Genomic DNA, 26160 nt, shown 5'->3' with positions numbered 1-26160 from the left:
GAAAACTTCCTAAGAACTTAACCTGCACTTGTCTGCTGGCTACATTAAAACAAGAGTACGAGAGTTCAAAGGTTGCCCAATTAATTGCTCGAAGGGTTTCAAAACTAAATCCATCGTCCACTAGTTTTACAAACAAGTAAAAACCTTCATAGTTGTAGTACAAAAGATAAGCACAGAGTAGCATTAGTGAAAGATACATGCAGCTATCCATTTACTTTAAATGTCAAATGGACGACATTTGAACCGAGCAAAGCAAAACCAAAATGTTAATGACGTGGGTTAAGAGACGAGCTGCGGCCCCTCGTGTACACAGTTTGTCAGGAGGGATGAGTCTTCTTTCAGAGCTAAACCCAGAACGACCCTCACTGATAATTCATGCAATTTTTAAATAACGTCTAAAGTCACCTCTGCAAATGCGTGAAATTGTTCAGAGTGTGCACAGCTACATACTAATAGAACATTTGATTGTAGAGGCTCTGAGCACACAGAGATCCTCTCTAAGCCTTTACCCAGAACACGAGTGCTGCCTGTGAAACCACGTTTCTGTGTAGGGCTCTCACTGCCTTCACTCACGTTTGAACAGCTGATAAAGCATCTCAACAGCCTCATTATGTGAACTTTGTGAAAGTACAAGTGGGTTAGAGCAGAATGTAAGAACAGTAACAGCAGAATCTGAGTGAAACACCTCACGCATCACCCATCAGGGCGAGGAACACTGCGCTGGTAAGTGATTTCAAGTCGTGGAATACATTACATTGCAGAGCAGACATTATGTGAGTAAAAAGACAGTACATATTGAAGTTAGAAGAGTAGGATGAGAGGGTTGGAAGTTAAAGGTGAGATACAGGTGTTGCTCTGAGCTCTTGAGAGTGACGGCCTTGCAGAATGCATGCTTGTGAGTGTTCAGGTCTCTGCCGTGTTTACTGCATGCTCCAGGAAAATGCCAGCCGATAGACAGATAGAGAACGAGTCTAAGGCGGGATGTCATGATCCCTTTTAAGTCTGAGCTACCTCCAGACAAGGACTCCAACCAGACTCTCACTGCCTCGTGTCGGGCGGATGTGTGGGCGGGGGCTACGTTCAAACCAGAAGATACAGAACAACGAGGGATAGATGGCAGGGAAATAACAGGAAAGTAATTAGACACATGGGAAAGAAAATAGCAGAACACAAAAGAACAAAGCAGAACAAAATCAAAAGAACTGACAAAGAGGTTATATGGTGCACTGGGATGTCACTGAAGAGCTTTAAATTCACCCCAGAGGACCAACAGCGACTCTGAACAACAAATTAAAAGGTTGAACACAAAATTAGACATTCCGAGACAAAAAAAGCAACGTGACACAAATGTACAAAATAAAGATGATTATAAACGACAGGGGGGTTAGTGGGGGAGGGTCTCCTCCTGTCACAGACACAGACGTACAAACAGAACAGCAGCAGCCACACTGGTGAAGCGAGACACTCTGATCCTTCTCTCTGTGGGGCCTACAGCTTGTGACCTTTCCAGTTAAGGTGTTTGCCAGGTGTGCAGCTCCTCTGGTGGGGGGAGGGGGTTACCTGTGGAGGAGGGCTGCGTGAGCTCAGAGGGTTGGGAGGGTTGGGAGAGCTGGGAGGCCGAGACCGGCTGGCCATCCTTTTCTCGCTCAGAGTCCTGGTGTGTTCTCACCAAACCTGGGATGGCCTGGGGATCCACAGGCTGCAGGACTTGTTGGATCTGCAGGTTCCTGGCTGTATGACGGTGTTACCATGTGGTGTAGCGTGTGTGTTTGTGTGTGTGTGTGTGTGTGTGTGTTTGGGGTTTTGGTAAAGTTGTGTGCATACGAGGAAAACAGAGACAGATAAAGAGGGAAAGCAGTAGTGCAGGACAGGAAGAGAAGCAGAGAAGAAGAAGGAAACACAGGGGAAAAATGAAAGAGAGAAGGCAGAGAGACAATTAGATTACAGCTGCAATCCAAAATAATCAGAGAGGCAGGTGGAGGGAGGGAGGCTGCATGCACAAGGCTGCAAAAACCATAGAAAGAGTTTCAAAGATTAAAGAAAGAAATCAACCGACTAATTCTTGCCACTTATTACCAAACAATAACTGCAGCGCCTGGAGGGAAACACAAATCTCAAACATTTATCCGATTAGTGGATTAAAGCTTTACACAAAAACAGGGTATAAACAGCAGGTTAGAATGGCATGAGACACTTTAAAACGAAACACATTTAAAAACAGAAACACCTTAAAAAACTACAACCAAAAATGTAAAAGTAAAAGCTTTTTGTCAGAAACCCAAACCAGAGGATTAACACACTCAAAGTGACTGCAAACACATCCACAGGCCGTTCTGCTGCTACCTTTAAATGTACCAACATCCTCTTCGTCTGCCAGGTACTTCTCCAGCCAAAGGCCTGACTGGAGCTCTCTATCCCAGGGGCAGTAATCCCCCTCTGCCAGCAGGGGGAGACACAGGCCCAGCAAAAACATACAGATACACATATGCGCACACAAACACACACAGACACACGGACACAGTGGACACAGAGGGAGTGATGACAAAGGAGGAAAGAAGCAGAAGATGAGGAGAACAATGTTTGACACAGAGACACTTCACATGACAAAGATTTCGATAAAAAGCAGGTGGAGTTTTGAACAGGAAATGGAGTCTGGACAGGGAGTTAACATACAACATCAACATTACAACAAAATTACCATCGCTTGACTCTTCCTCCTCCTCATCTTCATCCTCCTCTTCCTCCTCCTCGTCTACTTCCCCGTCTCTGCTGACCGCGTCGGGCAGAGCATCGCCCTCCCCCTCCTCGCCCCTCAGTTTGGCGTGGAGCTCGACTGCCTCCTTCCAGGGAACACCGCCGAGGTCTGAGGGGCTGGTAGGCTGGTGCTCCGCCTCCACCTCCTCCTGGTCGTGGTCCTGATACTGATCCTCTTGCTCGTCCTCATCGTCCATGTCTGACTCTGAGCTGCTGTTGGAGAGCAGAGGAGGAGTCCCAGTACAGAGTTAGAGAAGCAAACAACATGCAATGTCATAGAAGGAATCAACTTCATCTTCATGGTTCTCATGCAAACTTTTCTTACATCTTACACAGAAGTTCAGGAAAAACATGGCTTTTCTTTTTAAGTTATTAACTGAACTGAACCTTCTCAGATTTCAACGAATCATCAAACAACAGGCTAAAGAGGAAGTTAGAGTTGAAATGATAAGACGTTTAATCGACAGATAAAAGCAAAAAAGTGAGAACTTCAATGCTATATAAAATACGTTTTTTTCATACATTCATATAAACATGTGGAAATAGATAATTTTCAAAATAAAAGACTTCACTTTGAATAACTTAACAGTCCCTCCAGGATTTCTTATGCATTTTCTGTGATTGTTGCGGCTAAAATTGCCTGATATCGCAGCAGCTTTTTTAAAAAGATGCAGTGAAAGTTGCAATGTTTTTTCTGTTTAACACATTACACATCACACAGACACACACACACACACTGTGAGTGACCGGGACAAACGCTCCAATAAAGCCATCTATTGGCTGAGCGAGCTGTTTGTCTTCCTGACATCACCTCTTGATTTCAGTGTCAAGACTCCAAATGAAAAGAGTAAAAACTGAAAGACCATAAAGTCAATGGTCTTGAAATGCCACTTTCTGACTGCACGTGCACATTCAGTGCTGTCCATACGTGCCAAGGCGAATTAACAAGTTATTTATTACAATTACTGTAATTTTTGTAATTATTAATGCCCTCGTCTGGATAAGGGGCCAAAATTATCTTTCATTGTAAAAAAATAAATTGATTCCGCCTTCATCACACTCTTTGAGAAAGCATGAATTCAATCTTTCAAATCCCCAAAACATCTTTTTATTTAAACTTCTTTCACATAAAAATGCCTGAAAAGCCTCTTCAGCCTGTTTTAGAATCACCTGCTCATAGTACAAACATGTTTCAGTGCTTACATAGCCTAACAAAAACCTTTCTGAAAACATAAATACTTTAATCTTACAATTAAATTTGCTGTACAATTAAAGCAGTTAAATAAAAATCGGCGCATGCCACCTTATTTGCCGATGGGCCGATGTCTGCCAACTCCGATTCCGCTGCATCAGTGCTTACCTACTATCTCACTATGCAAGCGTCATTATCAAGTAGGGATGGGACAAAACACGCATCACAACTTCATCACTCCTCACGGTGGCGCTTATGACATGAATGACGGTAATGTGAAGGGAAATGAATGGGCTGAAGAAAAATGTAATCACATATCATGATGTATCATCAGATGATTGTCTTGCAATTCATCAATTATGGCAGAATCGCTGTATCAAGATGTTATCGTTATCGGGGTCCAGGTATCGTATCGTGAGTTACCCTGCGATTCCCACCTCTAGTAACAGGTAAGTAATACAATAAAAGATGCCCTCAGATGTTTAGACAACATTGCAGACCTCAGGTGGTTCATATTTTGAATATCAAAGATGTGAGTTTGATGACATAAACGTCTTCACATGCGTGGGGAAAAAGCGACCGGGACAAATGCTCCAATAAAGCCATCTGACGTCACCTCAAGACTCCAAATAAGATGTTTAAAAACTGAATAACACAAAGTCATTAGCCATGAAATTATAAAGTTATCACTGCACGTGCATGTGCTACTTGCTATTGCTGCAGAATTGCAGAATTATAAAGCAGTTGATAAGATATTGGGGCATTATAATCTCACTGTACAATGACTATTCAGTGACATCTAACATCCAAGTGCTCTTAGATGTTTATAAGATTGCAGACCTCCGGGGATCAATATCTTGAATATCAAACATTGTGAGTTTGGTGACATAAACGTCTTCACATGCGCGGGGAAAAAGGATGGTTGGTCAAATTTGAAGAAAAGTTGCAGCAATTGGTTTAATTTGCGTGAATTCACAGACTTTTCAGACTTGTCTATGTGTGTTTACCTGGAGCCCAGGTCAGCGTCTGTGGCCTTGTCCAGCACACTGCTGAGGTTGTGCTCTGCCAGCGTCTCCTCCGGCACCTCCTCCAGCTCCTCCTCTCTCTGCAGGGACAGACGGTAGTTCTCCAGCTCGATGCGCTCCGGAGTTCCCCGCAGACGTTTAGCCAGGCTGGGCTCCTGCAGGCCGTTCACCTCGGGTGCTGGGTCGACAAGTGAGCATCAGGTGGAGACAGCAGGCGACGCGATGACATCAGGGTGGAGGGAAGAGGGAAAAGAGCACAAAAAAAAAACTGAGAATCAGGCGGGTGCAATAGTAGAAAGGAGAGAAACACAACCCTCCACAGTGCAGGAACCATGCAGGACTGAATGAAAGGGTATTTAAGCATTTCACTGTATTTATGTGTCTGTGCAAGTTAACCGAAACAAATCCACTGTGCTGCTCTCTTTAAAAACTAGAGTGTGTCAGCATGTCAGTCTGTAAGCATCAAATCCATCACACATCCAACAGGGAAACGAGTGCATATCTGTGTGTATCTGTTGCTAATTTACTTTCCATTTCTCCAACAGAGCAAAACAGCTTTTGTATTTTGAGGACAAAGTGACGAGGACACACCAATTTAAGGATCTAAAACTTAATTTATTGCATTAGATTATATTCCTACACAAAATAGTATCAACAAACACAAGTTTAACACTCTAAAATAGTTGAGTCACACTACAGTTTTGGGGGAGTGCTTTGCCTTTTTCCCGTCCTGAGAAGCAAATCTTAAAACTGTATTTTTTTTCTTCAGAATTTTGTCTTTCAAATTAAACTTGCCATTCTAACTTAGACAGACTCTAATGAGGATAAAAGGAGCTTCAATCCAATCCAATCAAAAAGAATAGGTGTGACAATGAGTGTGTGATATTTGATACTGCAGAATATGTAGTGTGAGGATGAGGAATGTGTTTAAATAGCTGCAATAGCTTCTATTTTTTTCTAAATGAGGCAAAAAAGCCCTAAAACAGCTGTGAAGAATCAGATAAAATTACATGGTTCATCTTTTTATGACATCAAACCCTAATATTAAAGGTCCTGGCTAAGGGCCTGTGTCCAGCGCTGACGGCCTCAATTTCAGAGCTTTCAGTTGCTAGGTTACAAAAGTTCCGCTCCCCTTAGCAGTGACTGTTAAAGATATAATCTCGAAGTTCCCAGTATTGTTCTCTTTGGCAGTACCTTGTGGCGATAAAAGGCAATTGCAGGCGTATACGTCCCAGATAACCAGGGGTCCGTTTCACAAAGCAGGTTTATTGAAAACTCTGAGTCTGCTAACCCTGAAATGAGGGAAACTCTGAGTTTTCCGTTTCACAAAGGGAGGTAACTTAAGCTCTCGGTCAGTTACCGTAGTAACAGACTCTATAAACCTAACCTGGTCGCGAGCAGGTTTTCTTCAGGAAACTCAGAGTTTCTCTCCGTCTCCTCCCTCTAGAATATAAAACCCTCATTCTACTTCCTCATTCATTCAGCCCGTCTCACGCGTGTGTTTGAGCGGTTACCGAATTAAAAGAAGAAACGTTGCGTCTCTGTGCTGCTCTGACCGCTTTGCAAAAGTCTTTTATAATTATGATAAAATAATCAAAAGACAAATCTGTGTCAAAGTCATCATTTGTAGATTTTCCACCACCACTGCCGAGAGCAATCAAATAAGACGCCGTAAGTTATTGGATTTATTTATTTTTTTTAAACTAACACATTCAGTTTAATCTACATGAATTATAATGTATGTGAAGTCAGCATCATGTTAGGGATAAAGCTAATGCACATTAAAACAGCCACTGAATGATATTTCATTAGTTTAATATTTAAAATACGATTGAAGTGAGATTCAGCCATGAGCCTGTTCTGCCTGAGCCGCACCTTTCAATGATGTTCTGGTATTTTATTTTTAACTGCTTCCATGGATGTTTTTTTTCTCCCGCTGGATTGCTCCTAAATTAATATAAATTTTAGCTTCCGGTCGTGATTAAGTATAAAATAAATAGACCAGTTCAAACTTGCGCATTAACTCGAGCAGCAGTTTCTTCCCATGCCGCTTCTCTCTCTTTTGCAGCTGCAGCCGTGTTACTTTATTTTTCTAAAAACACGCTCGTATTCGCTGAACGTCCGCATGAGGATTTCCAGCTCCACTGGTGTGACGTAGGAGGTCCTCTTTTTGTGTACTGTTGCCATGGTGAATCGTGGTATCGGGGTTCCATTAACGCTGGCTTTTTACAGTCAGCGTGCACGCACTTAACTCCGGGTGAACCTACTCAGAGTTGATTGAACTAACTCTGATCAGCTGTTCTGGAACCGAAAACTCAGAGTTTCCTACCTCAGAGTAGATCGACTCAGAGTTCAGGGTTAGACTCAGAGTTTGTTGAACCTTCTTCGTGAAACGGACCCCAGACGTCCACGGCTGGCTCTCTTTGTTGCAGTTGTAACTCTTGATTTTCCTGGCTGACGGTCGCTTTCCTTTTCAGACTGTTTGCTTCATCTGAGCGTCGAGTTTGTTTCTTCTTCTTTGGATTTTCACTTCTTGTTGAAGTTGTATCTGCAGTCATCCATCTTTTCTTTGTTTGTTCAGCCATAGTAGATTACTGTTTACTCGCAACACTTGCAGAGAGCGGAAAAGCCGCCGCTTAGCTCTGCCTACCCTCTCTGGCAGACCAACCACTGCTGGCTGATGGAAAACGCGTCACTAACTGGAAGCTGCTTGTGATTTTTTCCGTGAAAGTCGCCACAGACACCCAGTCCATAATAATACTACATAATGCAAATGCAAAGGCTTTCATCAGTGGGCCATAGGCTCAATCATCATTGTGTTAGCTCATTCGGCGATAGATAGAGACTTAACTCTATATACTAAAATATTAGATTTTACTTTTTATCTAATAATTTATTTTTAAAGGAATCGTGCCCTGGCGTTAGCAGCAGCTCTTCACCTGGAAATTGTACCCTCAAAAAAACAAAAGGTTTAGCTTCTCCTCCGCTATTGTTGTTGACAAATTTAGGGAAAGTCCCGCCCCTTCTTGATTTTGATTGGTCTGTGAGGAAGTAATGAAATTGATGAGCGCGCCGGTATTCAAAATTTTTTAACTACTTTCAACTGAGAGCGCAGTGACAGCAGCGACAAGAAAGGCTGTTAGCGGACACAGGCCCCAAGTATTCTGCTTTTTGATCAAATCATTTTCAGTTGTTAAAATAATTAACCTTGTTAATTGTATTTATGGAAAACACTGAAATAATAAGTAAAGTGATAAAAAAAACTGATACTCCAATGAATATTACAAATATGTTGATTTAACTTTCTATTAGCACGTCGTCTAGAATGAGCTTCATGTTTACAAGATGACATGTTGTTTCTGCACTCAACAAATTGAATGATGTGAATCCTCTGGGTATTCCATGATGTTTTGTTATCACCTAATTAAGTAATTAAAGTAATTCTATAATACTGCAAATGATCTCAGAGGTTTACAGTACTAATACAGTATGCATGAGTAGCTGTTTTAATTCTCATAACACTAAACTTGCCACAAAATGCAGCAGGCCTACACTTCAACTACGTCAACATCTATCACCTTAAGATGTTACTGTGAATATTTACCAAGCTGTTCTGTTCAGCTCTTTCTAGTCATGTTTATTATATTCAACTATAATATGCAAAGCACTTAGCGTAGCAAAGATGCACTATTTCGAGCAAACACAAGTGGTTCTTAGCAGCAGTCTGTCGGGGTGAGAGGGTGAGGGATGCAGGGAGACAGGGAAACTAAGAAGGTCAAAGAGAGGAGTGAGAGTCACAAGAGAACCAATCACAGGCACTAATTCAAGCACTAGTCGAGCTCTCAGTTTTAAGCTGCTCTGAAAGGAGGGGGAAAGGTAAAGCTCACAAAAGCACTTATACAGGCACTTCATCACAGTAAGATGAGTTTCAGTCAGAGGGGGACTGTAGGTGCAAACAGCTTACAGAGAGAAAGAAACACATCACAAAGCAGGCTCTAAAAGAAACACATCACAGGAGGAGGTAGAGCTAAGAGCAGTCACAGGCCACCAGAGGTTACAGTCACTCAAGAATAAAGCTTGGCTTTTCATTAAAACACAGGCAGGTAAACACCTAACTTAGGCTATATGAGTGTTAGAATATGTGCTAAATTTGAACTGATAATTTGAGTTAAAGCTGCCACATTTCATGATAAGATCCCAATAGGAAGCTGTGCAACAAAGTTTAACACATGGTTAATAAGCAGCCTGGAGAGCTGACCAGAAGGAACTCTGTCCAACTCTTTTAATTTCCAAGCCAAGGAAAATAAATAAATCTAAGATGCACCATTCATTTCGCTGCCAGAGCAACCTGCCTCTGCCAATCACAGGTCATAAAACCGCTGCTGACAGAAGGAGAAAGAATGCTGCATCTTCAGCAAATAAATCAATCACTGAGACGAAGAATCACAGGATTTACATGAACAATGTGCAGGCTCAGTGAGTCAATACAATCTGCTAAATGTTTACAATCCCACTCACATTAGTAAGCCAAGAGTAAAGGAGGTAAGGACGGGAAGAAGGAGGGACAAGAGAGTCATGCTAGAGGAGGTTGAGCAGGACATTGATGGTGAAACAGCAGAAGAGGTAGATGCAGTAGGTGCACAGGAAGGGAGAGTCTAGGGGGTTGAGCGCCACCTGGTGGCAGGTCCAGGAGAGCGTGCGGCGGAGGGTACGCAGCGGGACTCCCACGCCCCTCGCCAGACGGCTGGGTGCAGCCACCACAGCAAGAGAGGAAAGTGGGGTACCTGAGGGCTGGAGCTCGGCCGAGGGGGCTGCCGCTGCCATCGCCCTTCCTGGGGCATCAACGGTGGCTGTAGGAGTCCGGGGCGCCTGGTTCTCCTGCACAGGCAGAGAGACGGACGATTAAACCTTTAGGCAAAGTGTTTAGTGACACAAACACAAAACAACTGCTCTGATTCCTCAGTTTGCCCTTGTGCCTCTACCTAAGCAGAGCTTTTTAAGAATAAACAAAACCTTGAATTTCTTCATTACGTGCCAGACATTCCTGATTTCCACCAGGATTTCTATAACAAAACTAAACCAGGTACCTTAGCAGTGATTGAAGCAGGGGAGGGAGCAGGCCTCTTCCTCTGAGCATAGCCAGACAGGCGGTAACAGTAGTGGGGCTTGCAGTAAAATTTCCCTGCAGGACAAGGAAGACAGACAGCACAACAGCAAATTAATTCAATGCATATATATATACATATTATGAATGGTATACACAGCGAATTTCACCTCCAGGAGTCCATAGGCTTTATCTGTCCTGTTCTGCAGACTGTTTGTCATTTAGAATTAAAAAATGTCCCTCTCTGTCTCAGCTCAGACCAACAGTGGGTTTAAGTCCCACGGCTGGCACTGAAAACACTCTGTATTCAAGGACAGGCAGCAGATTGTTCATTGGAACAAAGGAGAACTCCCAGAGAGGAAAAATATGGAAATATGGGAATGAACTCGCCTCTGAGGTTGAGCTTCAACTTTTAAAAGGTGTTGCAATTCCATGTGGTTTTAGCATCTTTCACATATTTCAGGTGGTATACATTTATCCATCTCAGTGCGTGTGCATTGCCTCAACCTTTTTGAATATTTGATACGACCACTGGAAGGTACCAGAATCGGATTTTTAAATTCTAATGATAGTGGTTTTAAATCGTTTCCTCAGACTGTTTCTGGTTGGCTTTAAGCCCAAGATTCCTCTGCTAAATTCAGCTCTTTTTGGCTGCCTCTGATGTTTAGAAACGTCGTGACAAAGGGGAGATCAGGGGAGCAATCAGAAAAAAAGACCTTACCATCCTCCACATCGAAGGCGTAGGAGGACAGTCGTAGTGTTGTGCCACAGTAGTCACACTTGAAACAGCTGCGATGGAAGAACTTCCCCTCCGCACTCAGCCGCTCCATCACGTACACACGCTTTCGACAGAAGAAGCAAACGTCGCTGCCGCCGATGTTGACGGGGAACTCTTTTCTGAGAGAGCCCTGAGGAAGGATACAGCGGTGATCGGTTTTTAGGAACACAGAGGAGAGGAGAGGAGAGGTTTAAAGACCTCAAAGATAACATAGACATCACCCCACAAGCTCACACTTCAGGCCGCTGTCATTATATGCTGGGTATTGAGCTACTTAACAACCTATTAACAAAACCACAACAGAGTAAATCCATGTTATTGATCAGCTGGAACGGGTACCATTGAAAAACACACAACACTATCCCAAACTGTAGTTACTTGTTGAGCAAACACACACGACTACAGCCAACAGGAGGTGGATCAGGCTAAACTGTGACAGTACACTAGCACATCAATGTATCAACAGCAGATCATTGTGTTGATGATACGTGGGGAAACAGCGCCCTCTGGCTTCTGTCTGTGCAGCCACATGCTTCATAACCTCGGTCAGCATGCTTACCAAATCCCTCTTTTCAGGTAGGGGCTTAGGGTCTTCCTGAGAGTGAAGCTGATTGGCTATCTGCTCAGTCAATGAGCTAACTCCACCTGTGTACATCCTTACATAGTGCTATCAACAGTATAAGGAGGAAAAAGAAAGACAGGTGGACAAACATTAGAAAATGATGAATGGAGAAAAACAGGAAAATCAGAGGGAGGAGGAGAGTGAGGAGCAGAGTGAGGGGATCACTCAGCGGAGCAACGAACAAGTGTCTGACAGGATGTTGAGATGTGACATAGCAATGTTTCCATGCTTGAGTGACCAAGCGTTAAGGTGTGCTGGCAGCCCCAGCCAACTGCAAAAACCAAACATAACTTCAGTTGAACAAATAATTCCATGAGGATCAAACGTGCAAACAAAGAGAACCACCGGATTTCAGAATAAGAGCTCAAATACCTTAGCATTCAGCTGCTACGTGTTCATGTTACACACTCAGGTAAAGCAGTTATACACTTTTCATTCACATGCACACACAAAGGCTCTGTAGCACTAATCGAACAATAACATTAAACAAAAGAAAATGCTGGAAGGGGCCAATTTAAAGGGGGGGGGGATTATGCTAATTTCAAGTTTCATATTTAACTCTATGATACTTTAGCATAATTTACAGTTTCTCACACTGGTGCTCTGTGCAGGCCCTCATACAGCCTTTGCCTGAAACGACTCAGTCAGCTCTGTCCCTTTAATAAACCCCGCCCCTACAAGCCTGGATTATTCTGATTGGCCAGCCCTCCAAAGCCTGCCGAGGGGCAGAACTCAGTGTTTGCGGCACGCCTCCTGTGGCTGTGTTACAGAGTTGTTTGCAAAGAGTAAACTTCACTGTTTCGATTTGAAATGAATGTCTGCTGCCCTTGTCCTTTAGAAAAGTAAACACTGATGTCTTTCCTTCACAGCCAAAGAAACACTTTCTCCAAGACTCTCTGAACCAACTTGACGATCAGAGCCAGGGGCAGGAAGTTCTGCTGCATCTCGGGCAGATGCCCAAATATAGAGTTACTCCACTTTGTGACATCACAAAGTGAAGCGTCTGGAGAAGTCTGTCTGAAAGCAAGTGTTCACAGCCGCCTGCAGACTGAGACTGTTTTAGCAGGGGATTACTCCAACATACTTTTACCTACAGATTTGAAACTTCATTTTTAATATGGACATCCAACATTGTAAAACTGTATATACTGTATGTCTTGAAATGTGAAACAGCATAATACCCCCTCTTTAAACTCTTTTTTGTGATATCTGACCCCCGAGCTGTCGGCATTTGTTTAAATCCTGAATTAAGCTACACCAGGGTTAGGATTCAATCTTTTAAAAAGGCAATTTTTATCCTCTATAAGGGAAGAATTGAGGTCACATCTTATATGAGGCAAATCTCATTTATGTAAACTATTACTGAGGATGAGATTGGAGCAGAGCTGCACGCCTTCTGTAACGCTAAGTTGTTACTATGCCACAGCTGGTACTGTGCTTGTCAACATGGGAATTACACTAGATGAGGATTTTGCTGCCAAGTTGCTCTTCCAATCCAAATCAACTAACAGGACTCCCTTGGCAAAATAACTGTGGGAATTAACGGGAGTTCAAGCGAGCACTAGCAAAGACTAATTTGATATCTGTTTAGATAAAGTCACATCAAGGACTTATCACTCATCCACATACTAATCACAGAAACCATGCCAAACAATTAACAGGTTACAAATGAGTTTGATTATATTTCACAATCAGCCATCTTTTAAAGCAAGTCTCTGAAATACTGAAGTCTTGCAAGCAACGATGCAGCTTCCTGAAAGACAAAGTGCAGGTGTCGTGTGTTAGTGTCACCACACACGGTTCGATCCAGGCGTGAAAAGACTACCTGTCTCAAGGTGTCAGAGGAGGAGGGGGAAGAACCAGGGGGAGACTGGGCTTGGGCCAGGTGCCATTGTTCCATAAAGAAACGAGAGGGTTTTTTCTTTGGCTCCACAAGAGGAATGAGAGAGGAGAGTATTTAAAACCACACAAATTTATTTAATCGAACTCTCAAATTTTAGTTTTAGGGAGCAGCCTGTTTCATTCAGCTGAAACACTAGCATTTTTTGCTGAGTAATATTATGCTACTAGCTAATACTGCTATTGCTAAATTGTGTTCAATGTAACCTTTATGTTTTTCCTGTTAAATAATCTTTCTATGTTCCAGTGAGAATGACAAATAAAGTCTCCTAAACTAATTTTAAATATCAACATTATTGTTAGCTGGTTAGTCATTTCCTCTCCTGTTCTATGCTAACACGTTAGCATAAAATGCTGAGTCAGAGTAGCAGCTTGCAGTATTGAGATAAACTAATCTTATTCCTACTTATGTGTATAATTTGAGTATTTTCACACAGTTTAAAGGTGAACTCTCAATAAACCTTTCATTGTTAATAGTTTATACTCGGATCACTTTGAGAAAAAATACCTCTAAAGCATCTCGACTGCAATCAGTTAGCTACAAGTCTCCTATTGTTCATTAGCTATGTAAACAGAGAAGCTTGTATTTTATGCCATATATTATCAATCACTGCTTTTTGTTTATTTACATTAGAGATTTACAGTTATTACCTGTTATTTCTTACATTCTGCCCACTTGTAATTACTAGTTTAATGTAGCATAGTCTGTATATTGATATGCTAAACGTACAGCAGCAAGAAGCTAACGTTTAAGGTGCAAAAAGGTCAAACTGACCAACAGGTTAACTCTCCCATTAATATGCATGCCTTTATTAACATATATAAATATTGGAGTGATGATCTCTCCGTGTTTGGAGTGAAATTTCACCTGTGGTTCGGCTGGCTTGCCCTCAAACTGAGAGGCAAGTTGCTCAGCCCTCTCCTGAATACTAAGCACATATAAGGGCATTTGATCGTCCGAGTGCAGAGGCTTTGTTGGCTCCTGCAGAGAAATAGATGATTCAATCACACAAGGGACGTGCAAGAATGAAAATGTAGTTATCATCTGCCTTTTTTAGGAGTTTCCAAACAGCAAGTCATTGTGGTGTAGGCCTTAGAGAATTTGTTAGGCATTATTTTCATAGTTCCATCTGACAGCGTTCAAATTATGCAGCAATGCCCTTCAGTTAGTGAGGCTTTTATATCTGGGAAAAACAACAGACTACACTTGAGTTAAAGAAACTCAGGCTGAACAAGCTGAATGAGACTTCAAGTTAGGTCTTTTCTAAAAGTGAAACCCTCCAAAAGCTGATATTTCTAAGTAGAGCAGAAGGTAATTCATGGTCTCAGTCCACAGCACCAAAACCTGACCTTTCTGGAAGACTCAGGAGAGGAGAGTGGTAAACCAGGACTCTCAGTTAGGCCCCGGGATGACTTCCACTGCTCTAAAAAGAAATGGGACGGCTTTTTCTTAGGCTCCAGGGAGAAAAGAGGGATTGTTGAAGAGGGAATTAGACTCTCAGGACCCTTAAGTATGTTCTTTACAAACAGCATAGGCTAAAAAATGCACTGAAAACCATGCAGGGTGTTCACCTTTGGCGCCCGTTCAGGTTTGCCCGTAAACTTAGAGATCAGGCGTTCAGCCCTCTCCTGTATGCCAGGTATGTGAATGGGTCCTGGGTCTGTCAGGTGCAGCGGTGTCCACTCCTGCCAAGGGAGCTCTATTTGAGACTTACTGAGGATTTTGGGTGTCGTATATACAAGGTCAGTCTGTTTACAGCTACTCCAACCACCGAAATGCAGGCAGAAGTGACAATCTGAACACACATCCATGCAATCACACGTTTACTCTACCCCGTGTTTCAGAGGCATCTCGTAGTACTCCAGTTCCTCTTCCTCTGGACTTCTACTCAAATGCTTGAAGGCAGAAACACACAGACTGTATCAGCACTTTGTTTTCCTCGATACAGAACAGATTCTGACAAAAGGAGTTGTTGAATGTTTTGTTATAGAACAGCTTGTTTTGCAGAATGTCTGACAGTGCCTGACAATAAGTAAAAACTACCCACAGTCCCCTGAGTCTGCATTTATTTGCAAGCCGTCACATCCCAACAACACACCCTTCAGCATGAAAACAAGCTGCTCCTCTGATAATGAGACACACTACCCACTCACAGGGACGTAAACAACAACGCTACCTCTCCAGGAAGTTCACTTGGGGGAATACAGCGTTTAGTTTTATATTCACGCTACACACTGCACAGGTCGAATCTGAGGTGCAGCACACACATCTAGCAAAGATGCTTTTAGAGGAATAAAAAGGAGACAAACAGACGGACACAGCAGACTATGCGTCACCTCTGAGTGGAGACAGAGCGAGGAAGTGGAGGAGGAAGAGGGGAGCAGAATGGTTTTCTTTGGGCAGCTCCGAGCGCCCGAGCTGGACAGTTGGTCTGCACCACTTCTGGCCTTGAGAGATGAAGGACAGGAACATGAGATTCAGCGGAAGATGATGAGACTGATGACGAAGATGATGAGTAAATGTGCTTCATGCTCCTAGTTGTTGTCATTCACAGCAGCATAACACATTTTAATGCTTTCAGAAGCAAAAATAAGCTGAAATTATATCTGAACTCACACACAAAGTTACTGATCTGGTTAATAGAGTTAGTGTGCTGTCCTGACACACGTGCACACACACTTTCCATACACATCCCCTGGATTACAGACCACCAACAACATAAAAATAAAATAAATTTAAAAAAAGTCTATGTTATAGATACTTTCTCCTGTATTTTCAGGGGGAAAAAGTGCAATCATCCCCAGGGAGGGGATAATTGTTTTACGAAAACTGAGGAAAGGTTTGCCATTACAAAAAAATACCACTGAATATAAGAGGGTACTCTATCCCATAAACTCTGTGTAGAGGAGTACTTTGGATTAACAAGATTATTCCCAGTCTTAAAAGTCTTGACTTTCAGCTAATTTACTCAGCAGCTGGAGACTTACTGTGCAGTGAATTAAAACCCAGTGAACAGGAGAGTTTAAAGCTTTCAAACAGATCTCTTAGCATCAGCAAGTAAACTGGAGGTAGCACTTTAATATGCTAATGCTGTTTTAACATGAGTGAACAGTGAAGCAGGACGACAACAAACTGATCTACAACTGAGGCTGAGGGACAGGATGGAGCGCTGGACCTTCTTTATCAGAAAGCAACACACCTACGAGTGTACTAACTGTATCTACTTACACAGTGAGGGCAGAAGCACAGCAGGGAACCTTAACATGAGCTCTCAGGTCATTGGAAAGTAGTGGGAATGGTAACAAGAAAGAGGGGGAAGGTAGACGTCATCCAAGGAGAATACCACATCTGTTTCCTTGTTTTTAATGTTTCCTAAAAGTTCAGTTAGAGTTGTCAAAATGTTCGATGCTTCGATACTTTTCATAACACAATCTCTATTTTTACGTTCTATAAGTTTTAAAAACACAACAGATCTACAGTCATATTTTCCAAACAAAGCTGCCGCTAGCAAATCAGAGAGAGAGCAGCTGTGGTCGAGCGACATAGACGGGAAGTGAAGAGAGCTCCGTTAATATTATTTACTGATTGTTTCACAGAGATTAAACAACAAACTAATGCGCCTACACCTCCATACGACCCCACAGGAAGGTACAGGGTTTAGTTTTTATAGGCCCAAGTCGGCTATGTGTCTGTCTGCGCTGCTCTCCGTCACACCTGGAGCTCTGATACAGCAACAACACAGCGGACTGTTCGTATTCACTGAATAACAAATGAAGACGTTTTGTGACGTCCCTTTCACGAGCTCCAGACCACTGCCCAGCGACGGACGTCCAGAAACGTCCCAGACACAGCAAAATAAGAAGAAGAATAGAGACACAGACGAAGGGCAGATCCCCTTCTCCAGCTCACACTTCTCCTGGATGATGAGTGATGATTAAAAATATGGAAAATCCATCTCATTGAGCCTTTCAGTATTGTCAGATGAGCTGGTCTGCGTTTAGTGACTGTTCTGTAGTTCTGTAGCAGCACTGTGTGAAGGAGGGAAATTAAAGACAAGAAAATGACTTTTTTTTGTTCCTTGGACTTCTATTTTTGTTGCTGTGGTAACGAAACAGGTATCGAGTATTGTTTTTATTTACTAGTATTGTATCGAAGTTTGAAATTCTGGTATTGTGACAACCTTACTTAAAATAAACTATCAGCATCACAGAGCAGTGTTTTGCGTGTGTCCCTTTAATGCTTCTCTGTTTCACACGAGGACCTGAGCTTGCCTCAGCCAAACAAAATCAGCTTTGCAAATGTTTAATGTGGAAGAAAATGCATTAAACAGGTCGGTAATGCCTCAGGGATAAACACAAAGCTTTCTGCTGAGAGAATAATGTAAACAGAGCTTTGTTTGATTAGAAGGAACCAACACGGAGAACCTTTAACTCACTAACAGAAGCTGACTGTATATTATTATGTTAATGCGCCACACATTGCAGTACATAACAATGTTTTTGTGCTTAAAATATCACAGCTAGGCGCAAAGTGCTGGCCTGTTTAATGACCTCATTTTTACTATATGTATGTTGAATAAACCCACTATCTGACGGGTCATTGCCTTTAAAGTGGGTCTGCTGACAGCCGACTTGTACCACACAGTTGTTGGTAATGTTTTAGAGTCATGAATCATTTGAACAATATTTTGCTGATTGATCTGACCATTTGGGGCTGATACCGTATGCTCAGTGAGGCCACCTTCCCTTCCTCTTGCTTCTGGATTGAAAGGTCAATCCATTTTCACCTGTAAGGGCGGGAGGATGGGGAATCTGGACCTAGTGGGAAGGAGTTGGAGGACTACCAGGGCAGCGTATCTAAGCGTACCTGCTCCCCTCTGTTGGGCAGTGTCTGACACTTGATCATTTCTTTGTAGCGAATGCTCAGCTGCTCCTGCTGCTGCGTGCGTCTCTGAGCCGGGACGAGAGAAGCAAGGGGGAGAAACCATGATGGTGTCGCATTCTTAGGTCTCTCTCACACACAAACACACACACACACTGCAACTATTTAATTGACATGTTAAAATCAGTCACACAGCTTTGTTAACCACACAACAGCAGCTACAGAGTTAATTCCTGCAGATCTACAAAGACGGTAAAGCTCAGACTCGTTCAAGTCAACACCAAGTAGCGTTCTCCTCTATGACACACCACAGGGACATCTGATTAGAGGGTCAGTCTAGTTGTTAGTCTCTACAGGGATGAGGTGGGGCGGCTCCTCTCTTTACCTTTCTCCATGCAGGGACAGGTGCCAGGCGCACTGTCTCTTTCACAGGGGTTTGGGGCGGGGAAGGGGACAAAAGGCGGTCCAGATTGGGCAGAGATTCCCCCTTTGTGGTCAGATAACGATGAATGACAGCGAGCGCAGCCAGTAAGAGGCCAGAGTGACCATGCAAGGCATCATGCAAAAGTCCAGGATGGGAGGGAAACAAGGAGAGAGAAACAGACAGAAGGAAGTGAATCATGGGGAGATGGAGTCACAGAGGCTGGAAAATATGTGTTCAAAGGTAATGAGGAAATGGCAGTCATAAACAGATCATGCTGAGAGGATGGTGTATTTATAACAACACTTAGAGATGGAAGTCTATAAACGTCAGGCAGAATGTGCATCAATTATAGATTGAAAAGGAGGAAGTGAAAAACAAATTGGCGTAAAGTGTCTTCAGGAAAGAAACTGCTGCACGTTTAAGCTTTTATAAATTCCCACAAACCTTCATGAGACTCGCTGCTGGCATTTGTACAGAATTAAATGATAAAATCAGCTGCATCTGAAGGCTGAAGATAAACCCAAACAGAAGCTTTTACATGAATCAAATCAGAGGCAGCTTTTCAAAGACAAACAGCAACAGTTGTGAGTCGCCATTCTCTCCATCGACAATACTCTCCAGTGTCCCCGTGGCCCACTCCTCCCTCCCACTCTCGGTAGCGAGCAAACCAAAGCTCTGCGAAGCAATTCACCCGAGCCCTCAGAGCCCAGTCAGCACCGTGAGGCCGCCTACAGGACCCAGAACAATACCCAGCCTGCCCAGTATTAGCATTCTGGACCTCAGCTCATTAAAACAGCGGCCTACTGCTTGTCCATCATGAGACTGGAGGCCCTGGCTGCTGCAGAGCATGAAATCTACACGTTCATCAGAATATTCATTGTGGAGAAAAAACAAACCACAATGAGGCCTAAACTCCTACGACATCCATCAGTGGAAAGCTTTTTTACTCCCCCTCAAATGACCAAAATGACTCGCGTTCCTCCCTCCATACCTGTCTCTTGAGTCCTGAAGGCTGCGGAGCGTTCTCCTCAAACTTGGCGAGCAGCTGGGTGGCCATGACCTTGACTTTGTTGTGGTTCCCCGCAGCACAGGAGTCCACTTTCCTCTCCGACAGGATAGCTGGGACAGACGGCCTGTCGTCACGACCGCTCCTGGAGACCTCGTCCTGTGACACAGTAGAGAAACAGTAACACTTGTTTGCCTGTTGCCGTCAGTCTGGTGGGAATAATTAGCAACAAGCTCCACATCTGAGACGCTCTGCTGTCAGAAGCACTCACCTCTTCAGTCTGGCTGGTTTTTCTTCTCTTCCCCAAACCGTCAACGTCCTTCTCCTTTTTATCCTGTTGAAGACACGTCACAAGTTATTTTCTCTCCTACTACAAGACTGAAAGGACAAAATTGTACTTTTGATGTTTCAAGAAGGATGAAAGGGGGGCTAACAGGGATTTCTCCGACACTGACCTTGGGATTTCGTTTTCTGGAAATTGCTATGCTCTGCCCGAGTTTGCTGAGGAAGGAGATGGGAGACTTGGTGCTTGCTATGAGTGCTGCCTTCTCCTCAGGACTCAAGTTCTGGTTATCTGAAGAGAAAAAAATCATAGATTAAGAGCATGAAAAAGCACTTTAAATCCTCTTAGGATTATGGGTAATTATGTTTTAACTGCATCTGTCAGAGACGACACTTGCAAAATAACAGACACCTCCAGAAACTCCACTACAGAAGAAGCAGCCCGGCTGTATCACCCACTCTCACCTCCAGGTGGCACTGTGTCCTTAAACATCTCATAGAACTGGCTGAGGTACATGACCATAGAGAGCTTGTCTGGCTCCACCACAGAAGACATCTCTTTGCCAGTCATGCAGGGCGAGATGCCAAATTCCCGCTCCGCCACGTCAAAACCCAACTGGTTGTTCTTCTCCTGGTCTCGCTCGTCCAGGGAATCAAAGTCACTGAGTGCAGGAGGAGAGAGAGAGAGAGAGAGAGAGAGAGACAGAGAGAGAGACAGAGAGAGAGAGACAGAGAGAGAGACAGAGAGAGACAGAGAGAGAGAGACAGAGAGAGAGACAGAGAGAGAGAGACAGAGAGAGAGAGACAGAGAGAGACAGAGAGAGAGAGAGAGAGACAGAGAGACAGAGAGAGAGAGACATTAAATTTACATTAAATTTGGTTGAGAATAAATTATACAGTTTTTTCTGTGTACAACATAAAAGAGAGAATATGAAACATTTGCATGAGCTGCAATGACGGGAACAAAACTGCACTTTGCATCATTTTTGTGTTCAATGATTGAGAGATGTTTATGTTTCAGGTTAACCCCATGACTCCAGTACACCATGTTTACTGTTCTTAATAATGTCCGAGGTCCATCTTAAAACTCAAAATCCAATTAAGAGCCATTAAGGTATACTTCAGGGACATGATCTTGTATAATATGATTATTTATGATAGATGCTTGTATTTTTCAGGTTTTTGTTTTTTTTAAATGTGTATCTTTATTTGTTTTTATGTTTTCTATGGAAAGCAGTTTGTGCTACTAGCTGAAAAAAGCCCTAAACAAATAAAACTAGTTTCATTATACAAAAATAACACCACATTAAAACCCCCATTAACTGATTTTTTTTCTACTTTCAGGCAGCAGAAACAAGCCAAGAACACAACAATGACATTACTTTCCCATTGTGATATGGCAAATTGTCCAACAACAACAGAGCAACATGATCGACGATTACAGCTGACGATTATAGTCTTTAACTGCCTTTTGGCCCAGTGGCTCTCCTCTAAGTCCTGAAAGAGATATCTGCATCTTCAGCAGATAAATGCTGCACTACGCAGTCCCTCCAGGATTTCACTGCATTTTTTCTGTATTGTTGCGGCCAAAACTGTGGATTCTGTGGCAGATTTTTTGAATAGTTGGAATGACAGCTGTGATGCTTTTTTTCTGCTTAACACATCACACATCCACTGTGACAAACGCTGAAATAAAGCCATCTATTGGCTGAGCAAGCTGTTCGTCTTCTGACATCACTTCCAGTTGATTTCAGTGTCCAAGACTCCACATAATGTGTAAAAACTGAATGACACTAAAGTCAACAGCCATGAAATGCTAATATGTCACTGCACGTGCACATTCAATGCTGTCCATACTGTACATTATTTATTTTATTAACGCTGTTCTACTTACTTCAGCTGCTGCAGAAGTATGAAACAATTGATAAGAGACAGGTGGTTTACTGTCTCAGTGTACAAACAGTCTTTGAAATCAGTGATGAAACATCAGTAACAAGTGGGTAATAAAGTAAAAGATGTCCTCAGGTGTTAAAACAACACTGCAGACTTCAGGGGATCAAAATTTGAACACCAGAGAACCGAGTTTGGTGACGTCAATGACTTCGGAGGAAAAAGGATTATTATCAAATTATCAGAAAAGTTGTGGCAATTGGTTGACAATGTCGATTAAAAGTAAAAAACTCGGCAACAAAACATTAAAATCCTCGATCGTGTTGAGTGTGATTGATCAGTGTGCTCTCTCTCTTTGTTTACTTCAGGGAATTTTCCCACGTGGAAATTCTGACCAATCAGAGAACAGTTTCCTCGCGCATCAAAACTTTTGGTCCTAAAAGCTGCCGTGTGAACACAAACCAAACTCGAGGCAAAATGCAGCTTTGTAACAATTTGTTCTTTGATTCGAACAAACAAACAGACTTTAGATGTGCATGCGCCCTCATGAGAGAGTCCTGGTGGTGATTCTCTGTCACTTTCAAGCAAACCGTTTCATACTACTCGTCTGAAAGTCATCTGTTTCAAAGTGTAAGTATGTGCACTGGGGTTTAAAATAAATGTTCAATATACTTTGGCATGATGACTGCTGCTGATTCTTATCTCGCACATTAAATCAACGGGACAAAACAAACAAACACTTTGAGCTGAATCAGCAGAATGAGAATAAAAACAAGAAGGAACCGATCTTTATTTTCCAGCTCTGGATGTAATGAACATTTACTGACACTGAGACTGCATTTAGCACTAATGAGGAAGCATCTGTACATGTTGTGGAAAGCATTACTGCAAATGTCATTACACTGCAGCTGAAAGTACCATTAACAATGGTCATCGATACACCCTCCCTGCAAACACAGTCCACTTAGAGGCATCAGAACATTTAGGCGCAGTCTGAACCCTTCACTCAAACCCTCTGAGCCATCCGTCTTCTCCATGTGCACACGTGAACAGTTCTCCCAGGGCGCCTCCACTCAGCACCCTCCCTCCCCTCCTCCCATCATGTGGCCTATCAAAGGCAGCAGAGCACGACTGCTACACTGCTCTGCAAAGGTCAGGCAGGACACGCACACTAATAGCAGATGATGTTAATTGCCACGATGCCTCCAGAGGGAAACAAACTACATTACTCTTTGGGATGGAGACTGTGTTGTTTATCGAGTGTGTGAGGGTAAGGGCAGTGATTATGTGTCTTACTGTGTGTGTGTGTGTGTGTGTGTGTGTGGGAGGGAAAGGGGGGATACGAGGAGGGCTCCCTCAAGAGACCCAAGAGCCTATTATGACTGGTAGCTGTCACCTCGTTTACAGTGATATACAGCTGAAAACCAAGGTCCCAACCAGACAATAAACATCATTCTTAAACAACAAGCTCACATAAACACAGCAGGCCCCAGCTTTAACCCTTTCACTCTACTTATTTAAGAGAATACACTTTGCAGAGTGTGCACATGTCTTCTTCATCAGTATTTCTGCCACATACTCACATGAGATCGGGTCTGTATCGGTCAATGAGCGCGCACAGGGCCAGGCCGCTCTTCCAGGACATGGTGAGGTCTGTTACATTCACATTCCTGTATCCCTCCGTCTGTCTCTGGCACCAGTTCAGCAGCTTACTGGATCTCGCTATGGATTCTGGTACAGTGGAACGAGAAAATTAAAGGTTTGGTGTATTGAACAGAATCTGGATTTAACATGAAAAGGAATAGAAACTGTTTCTGGGCTGCACTTCACATCTCTTGCTGGGCAATCTCATGGCCTTGGTCGGCCAAGGCTGAGCAAAGGGTTGTTTAGTTCTCTCATCCATGGCCTCATCGTCCATGTTAGTACCACTTTTAAACAGCCAATGAGGAAGTATTATAAACCGTAAGAAGTTTATCGATGTGAGGGAGGAAAAGAGGATGCATTTAAGGGGGTTAGGAGAGGATGCAGAACTCATAGAAAACCTTTAAAATGACGATAAATGGATTCAACCAGGGAGCTAACCGAGCAATGACCGAGTTAGTATGAACACAAATTAATCAGAGGCTGCATCAGTCCATCCACAAGTTCCATCAGTCCAGTCTTACTATGATTCATTCATGAGTGTGTGGCAGGTAAACTTTCAAACTGTTAAAACTATTAGGAATCCCTGAAAAGCAACAGCATGCATCGGACTCTGTGTTACCTTGCAACTGCTTGTCAAGCAGGTAATTTTCTAGAGTGAAAATAGTTCATTGTTACATTTCAGCATCAGTGATTGCAGCAAAAACCTACACTGATCACACAGCACATTGAGGAAAGACTTCTCCACTTTACGTCTTTTAAAGTGTGTAAAAGATACAAACCGTTCCTGGCCAACTTGGGTGTAGAAGAGTTGATCACGTTCTCCATTTCAATGCGCATTTCCCTGGTTTCCCCTGTGTCACAGAGGTGCCTCACCTGCAACAAATACAGAGTTACCACTCATCTAAATGTTCAACTTTATGTACAACGTAGATTAGTTAAGTACACATGACATGGGTGCAGTAAAGCTACAATAGAGACGAAGATGAAATCTGCAGGCTGTCGGCGGTCACACTCACCTGGCTGGGCTTGAGGAAGTTAAGGCTGATGTTGGGGTAGCGTGTGGTGGGATCCACGCTGTAATGACTGAAGTTCTTACTGACGTTTTCTGGTGTGGTCTGAGGCAGTAGACGGTAAATACTCTCCCTAAAACAAAGAGGAAGAAATGTATCTTGTTAGTTACAGGCAGGTGTCGCTATTAATCGCATATATTACCGATTAGCATTGCATGACAGGTAAATGGTAAATGGCTTTTCTAGTCTTGCGACCACTCAAAGCTGCTTTTACACTTCATATCACATTCACCCATTCACACACTGATGGCAGAGGCTGCTACGTAAAGTGCCCAGCTGTCAATCAGTCTTCACATTCTTACCCGTTGGCTATGCCACCGGGAGCAATTTGGGGTTCAGCGTCTTGCCCTTCGACACTTGGACACTTGGACATGTAGCTTGAGGGAGCTGGGGATCAAACCTCCGACCTTCCGACCGAAAGACGACCAACTCTACCACTGAGCCACACAGCAGGTAGACTTACTCAGTCTGGATTATATACCTCACTTCCTCACTTTAACTGTTCTCTCTTCTTCACCTTATTAAGTCTTAATTCACAATCTACTTTAATCTGATCACTCTGCTTCCCTTCGGCCCCCACCCCACACACCTTCACCTCTGCACAGCTGCTTGCCCCGCCCCCTCTTTCTGTCTTTCTGTCTGTCTCTCTGTCTGCTAAGTTGACTGTCTTCCTCAGCAGTCTGTGTTATTAAGTCACAAAAGTTAACATTGTCTCTCGATTCAGGTTTCACAGCACGTGAGCCGCATGTGGAGGATTATTAAAGACATAGCATCTGAAAAGGATCGATCGTTACCAAATGACATCGGCAACTTTTACAAGCTTTAAAACAGCAAATGATCAATCAATGATAGGTACAGGAAGGACAGAGAGCGAGGGTAGGTTGTCCACTTATTTATTGATCCATTTCAGATGGATTAAATAAATAAATAAATAAATAAATAAATAAAAGGTAACGCTGCGTTTCCGTCATGTTTACAAAGCTGCTGGATACGGGTGTTTGATCAGGGACGTATGAGGTCAGCCGATAAAACAGAGTGTGATTAATCTGCATTATTAATCATTAATCTGCAGATTAATCAAAATTAAGGCGTTTCTTTGACAGCCCTAATATAGAGTCTTTTTGGTGTGGTGATATAAGGAGGAAGAGCGCAAGAGAGGAAAACATAGTAACATTGTTATCATGACGCAGAGAGTAACTGCAGAACAGAGGAGTCACATTCCATCATCTCTAAACAGAAGCTCTTACAGCATTAGTGCAAGCAGAGGTGGGACTGATGCTCCAAATCACATACAGGCACATTTCCTGGTACAGCACTTAGAGATAAAAGGGTGTGTTTGAAGAGAGACAACAGGGATGTGTGTACGTGTGTGCACGTGTGTGAATGCATGTTCAAGAGTAGGGCGGGTCTTTGTGTGTGTAGAGCAGCGTTTCTACACCCTCACCTCTCAGCCAGAACCTCCAGAGGGGTTTTTCCCTGAGCCCAGCTCTTCACCATCCAGCCGGAGTCCATGGCTGCCAGGAATCCTCGGGCGATGCCAGTGCCCATGGGCCAGAAGGGCTGGAGAGAACAGCAAACACCACATTCA

The 26160-nt window shown here is 43.1% G+C and overlaps 1 protein-coding gene across 6 annotated transcripts in view; it reads right to left on the bottom strand.

The window, feature by feature from the left end:
* The window catches only part of mical3a (microtubule associated monooxygenase, calponin and LIM domain containing 3a), an 82256-nt gene that overhangs the window by 22410 nt on the left and 33686 nt on the right, over positions 1-26160 (bottom strand). For 3 of the 6 annotated variants that reach the window (XM_069686947.1, XM_069686946.1, XM_069686948.1), the window contains exons 9-23: positions 26017-26132; positions 24519-24645; positions 24282-24375; positions 24122-24151; positions 23442-23589; positions 20434-20630; positions 20142-20260; positions 19958-20020; positions 19672-19845; positions 10797-10983; positions 10059-10153; positions 9756-9849; positions 4954-5149; positions 2699-2967; positions 1561-1731 (exon numbers count right to left, since the gene is read on the bottom strand). In XM_069686947.1, the coding sequence (XP_069543048.1) occupies positions 1561-1731; positions 2699-2967; positions 4954-5149; positions 9756-9849; positions 10059-10153; positions 10797-10983; positions 19672-19845; positions 19958-20020; positions 20142-20260; positions 20434-20630; positions 23442-23589; positions 24122-24151; positions 24282-24375; positions 24519-24645; positions 26017-26132 (2080 nt within the window). Of the gene's footprint in view, positions 1-1011; positions 1075-1560; positions 1732-1976; positions 2437-2698; positions 2968-4953; positions 5150-9755; positions 9850-10058; positions 10154-10796; positions 10984-11412; positions 11521-13300; positions 13403-14242; positions 14357-14724; positions 14830-14946; positions 15061-15207; positions 15271-15711; positions 15823-18641; positions 18744-19671; positions 19846-19957; positions 20021-20141; positions 20261-20433; positions 20631-23441; positions 23590-24121; positions 24152-24281; positions 24376-24518; positions 24646-26016; positions 26133-26160 lie in introns of those variants that run through there. The other 3 variants (XM_069686950.1, XM_069686949.1, XM_069686944.1) reach the window with 3 other exon arrangements.

This window comes from Semicossyphus pulcher, unplaced genomic scaffold (genome assembly GCF_022749685.1).
Source record: "Semicossyphus pulcher isolate SPU_LCO1_2020_fin unplaced genomic scaffold, fSemPul1.0.p SCAF_8, whole genome shotgun sequence".
NCBI classification, from domain to species: Eukaryota; Metazoa; Chordata; class Actinopteri; order Labriformes; family Labridae; genus Semicossyphus; species Semicossyphus pulcher.
This window is presented reverse-complemented; position numbering and strand designations above follow the sequence as displayed.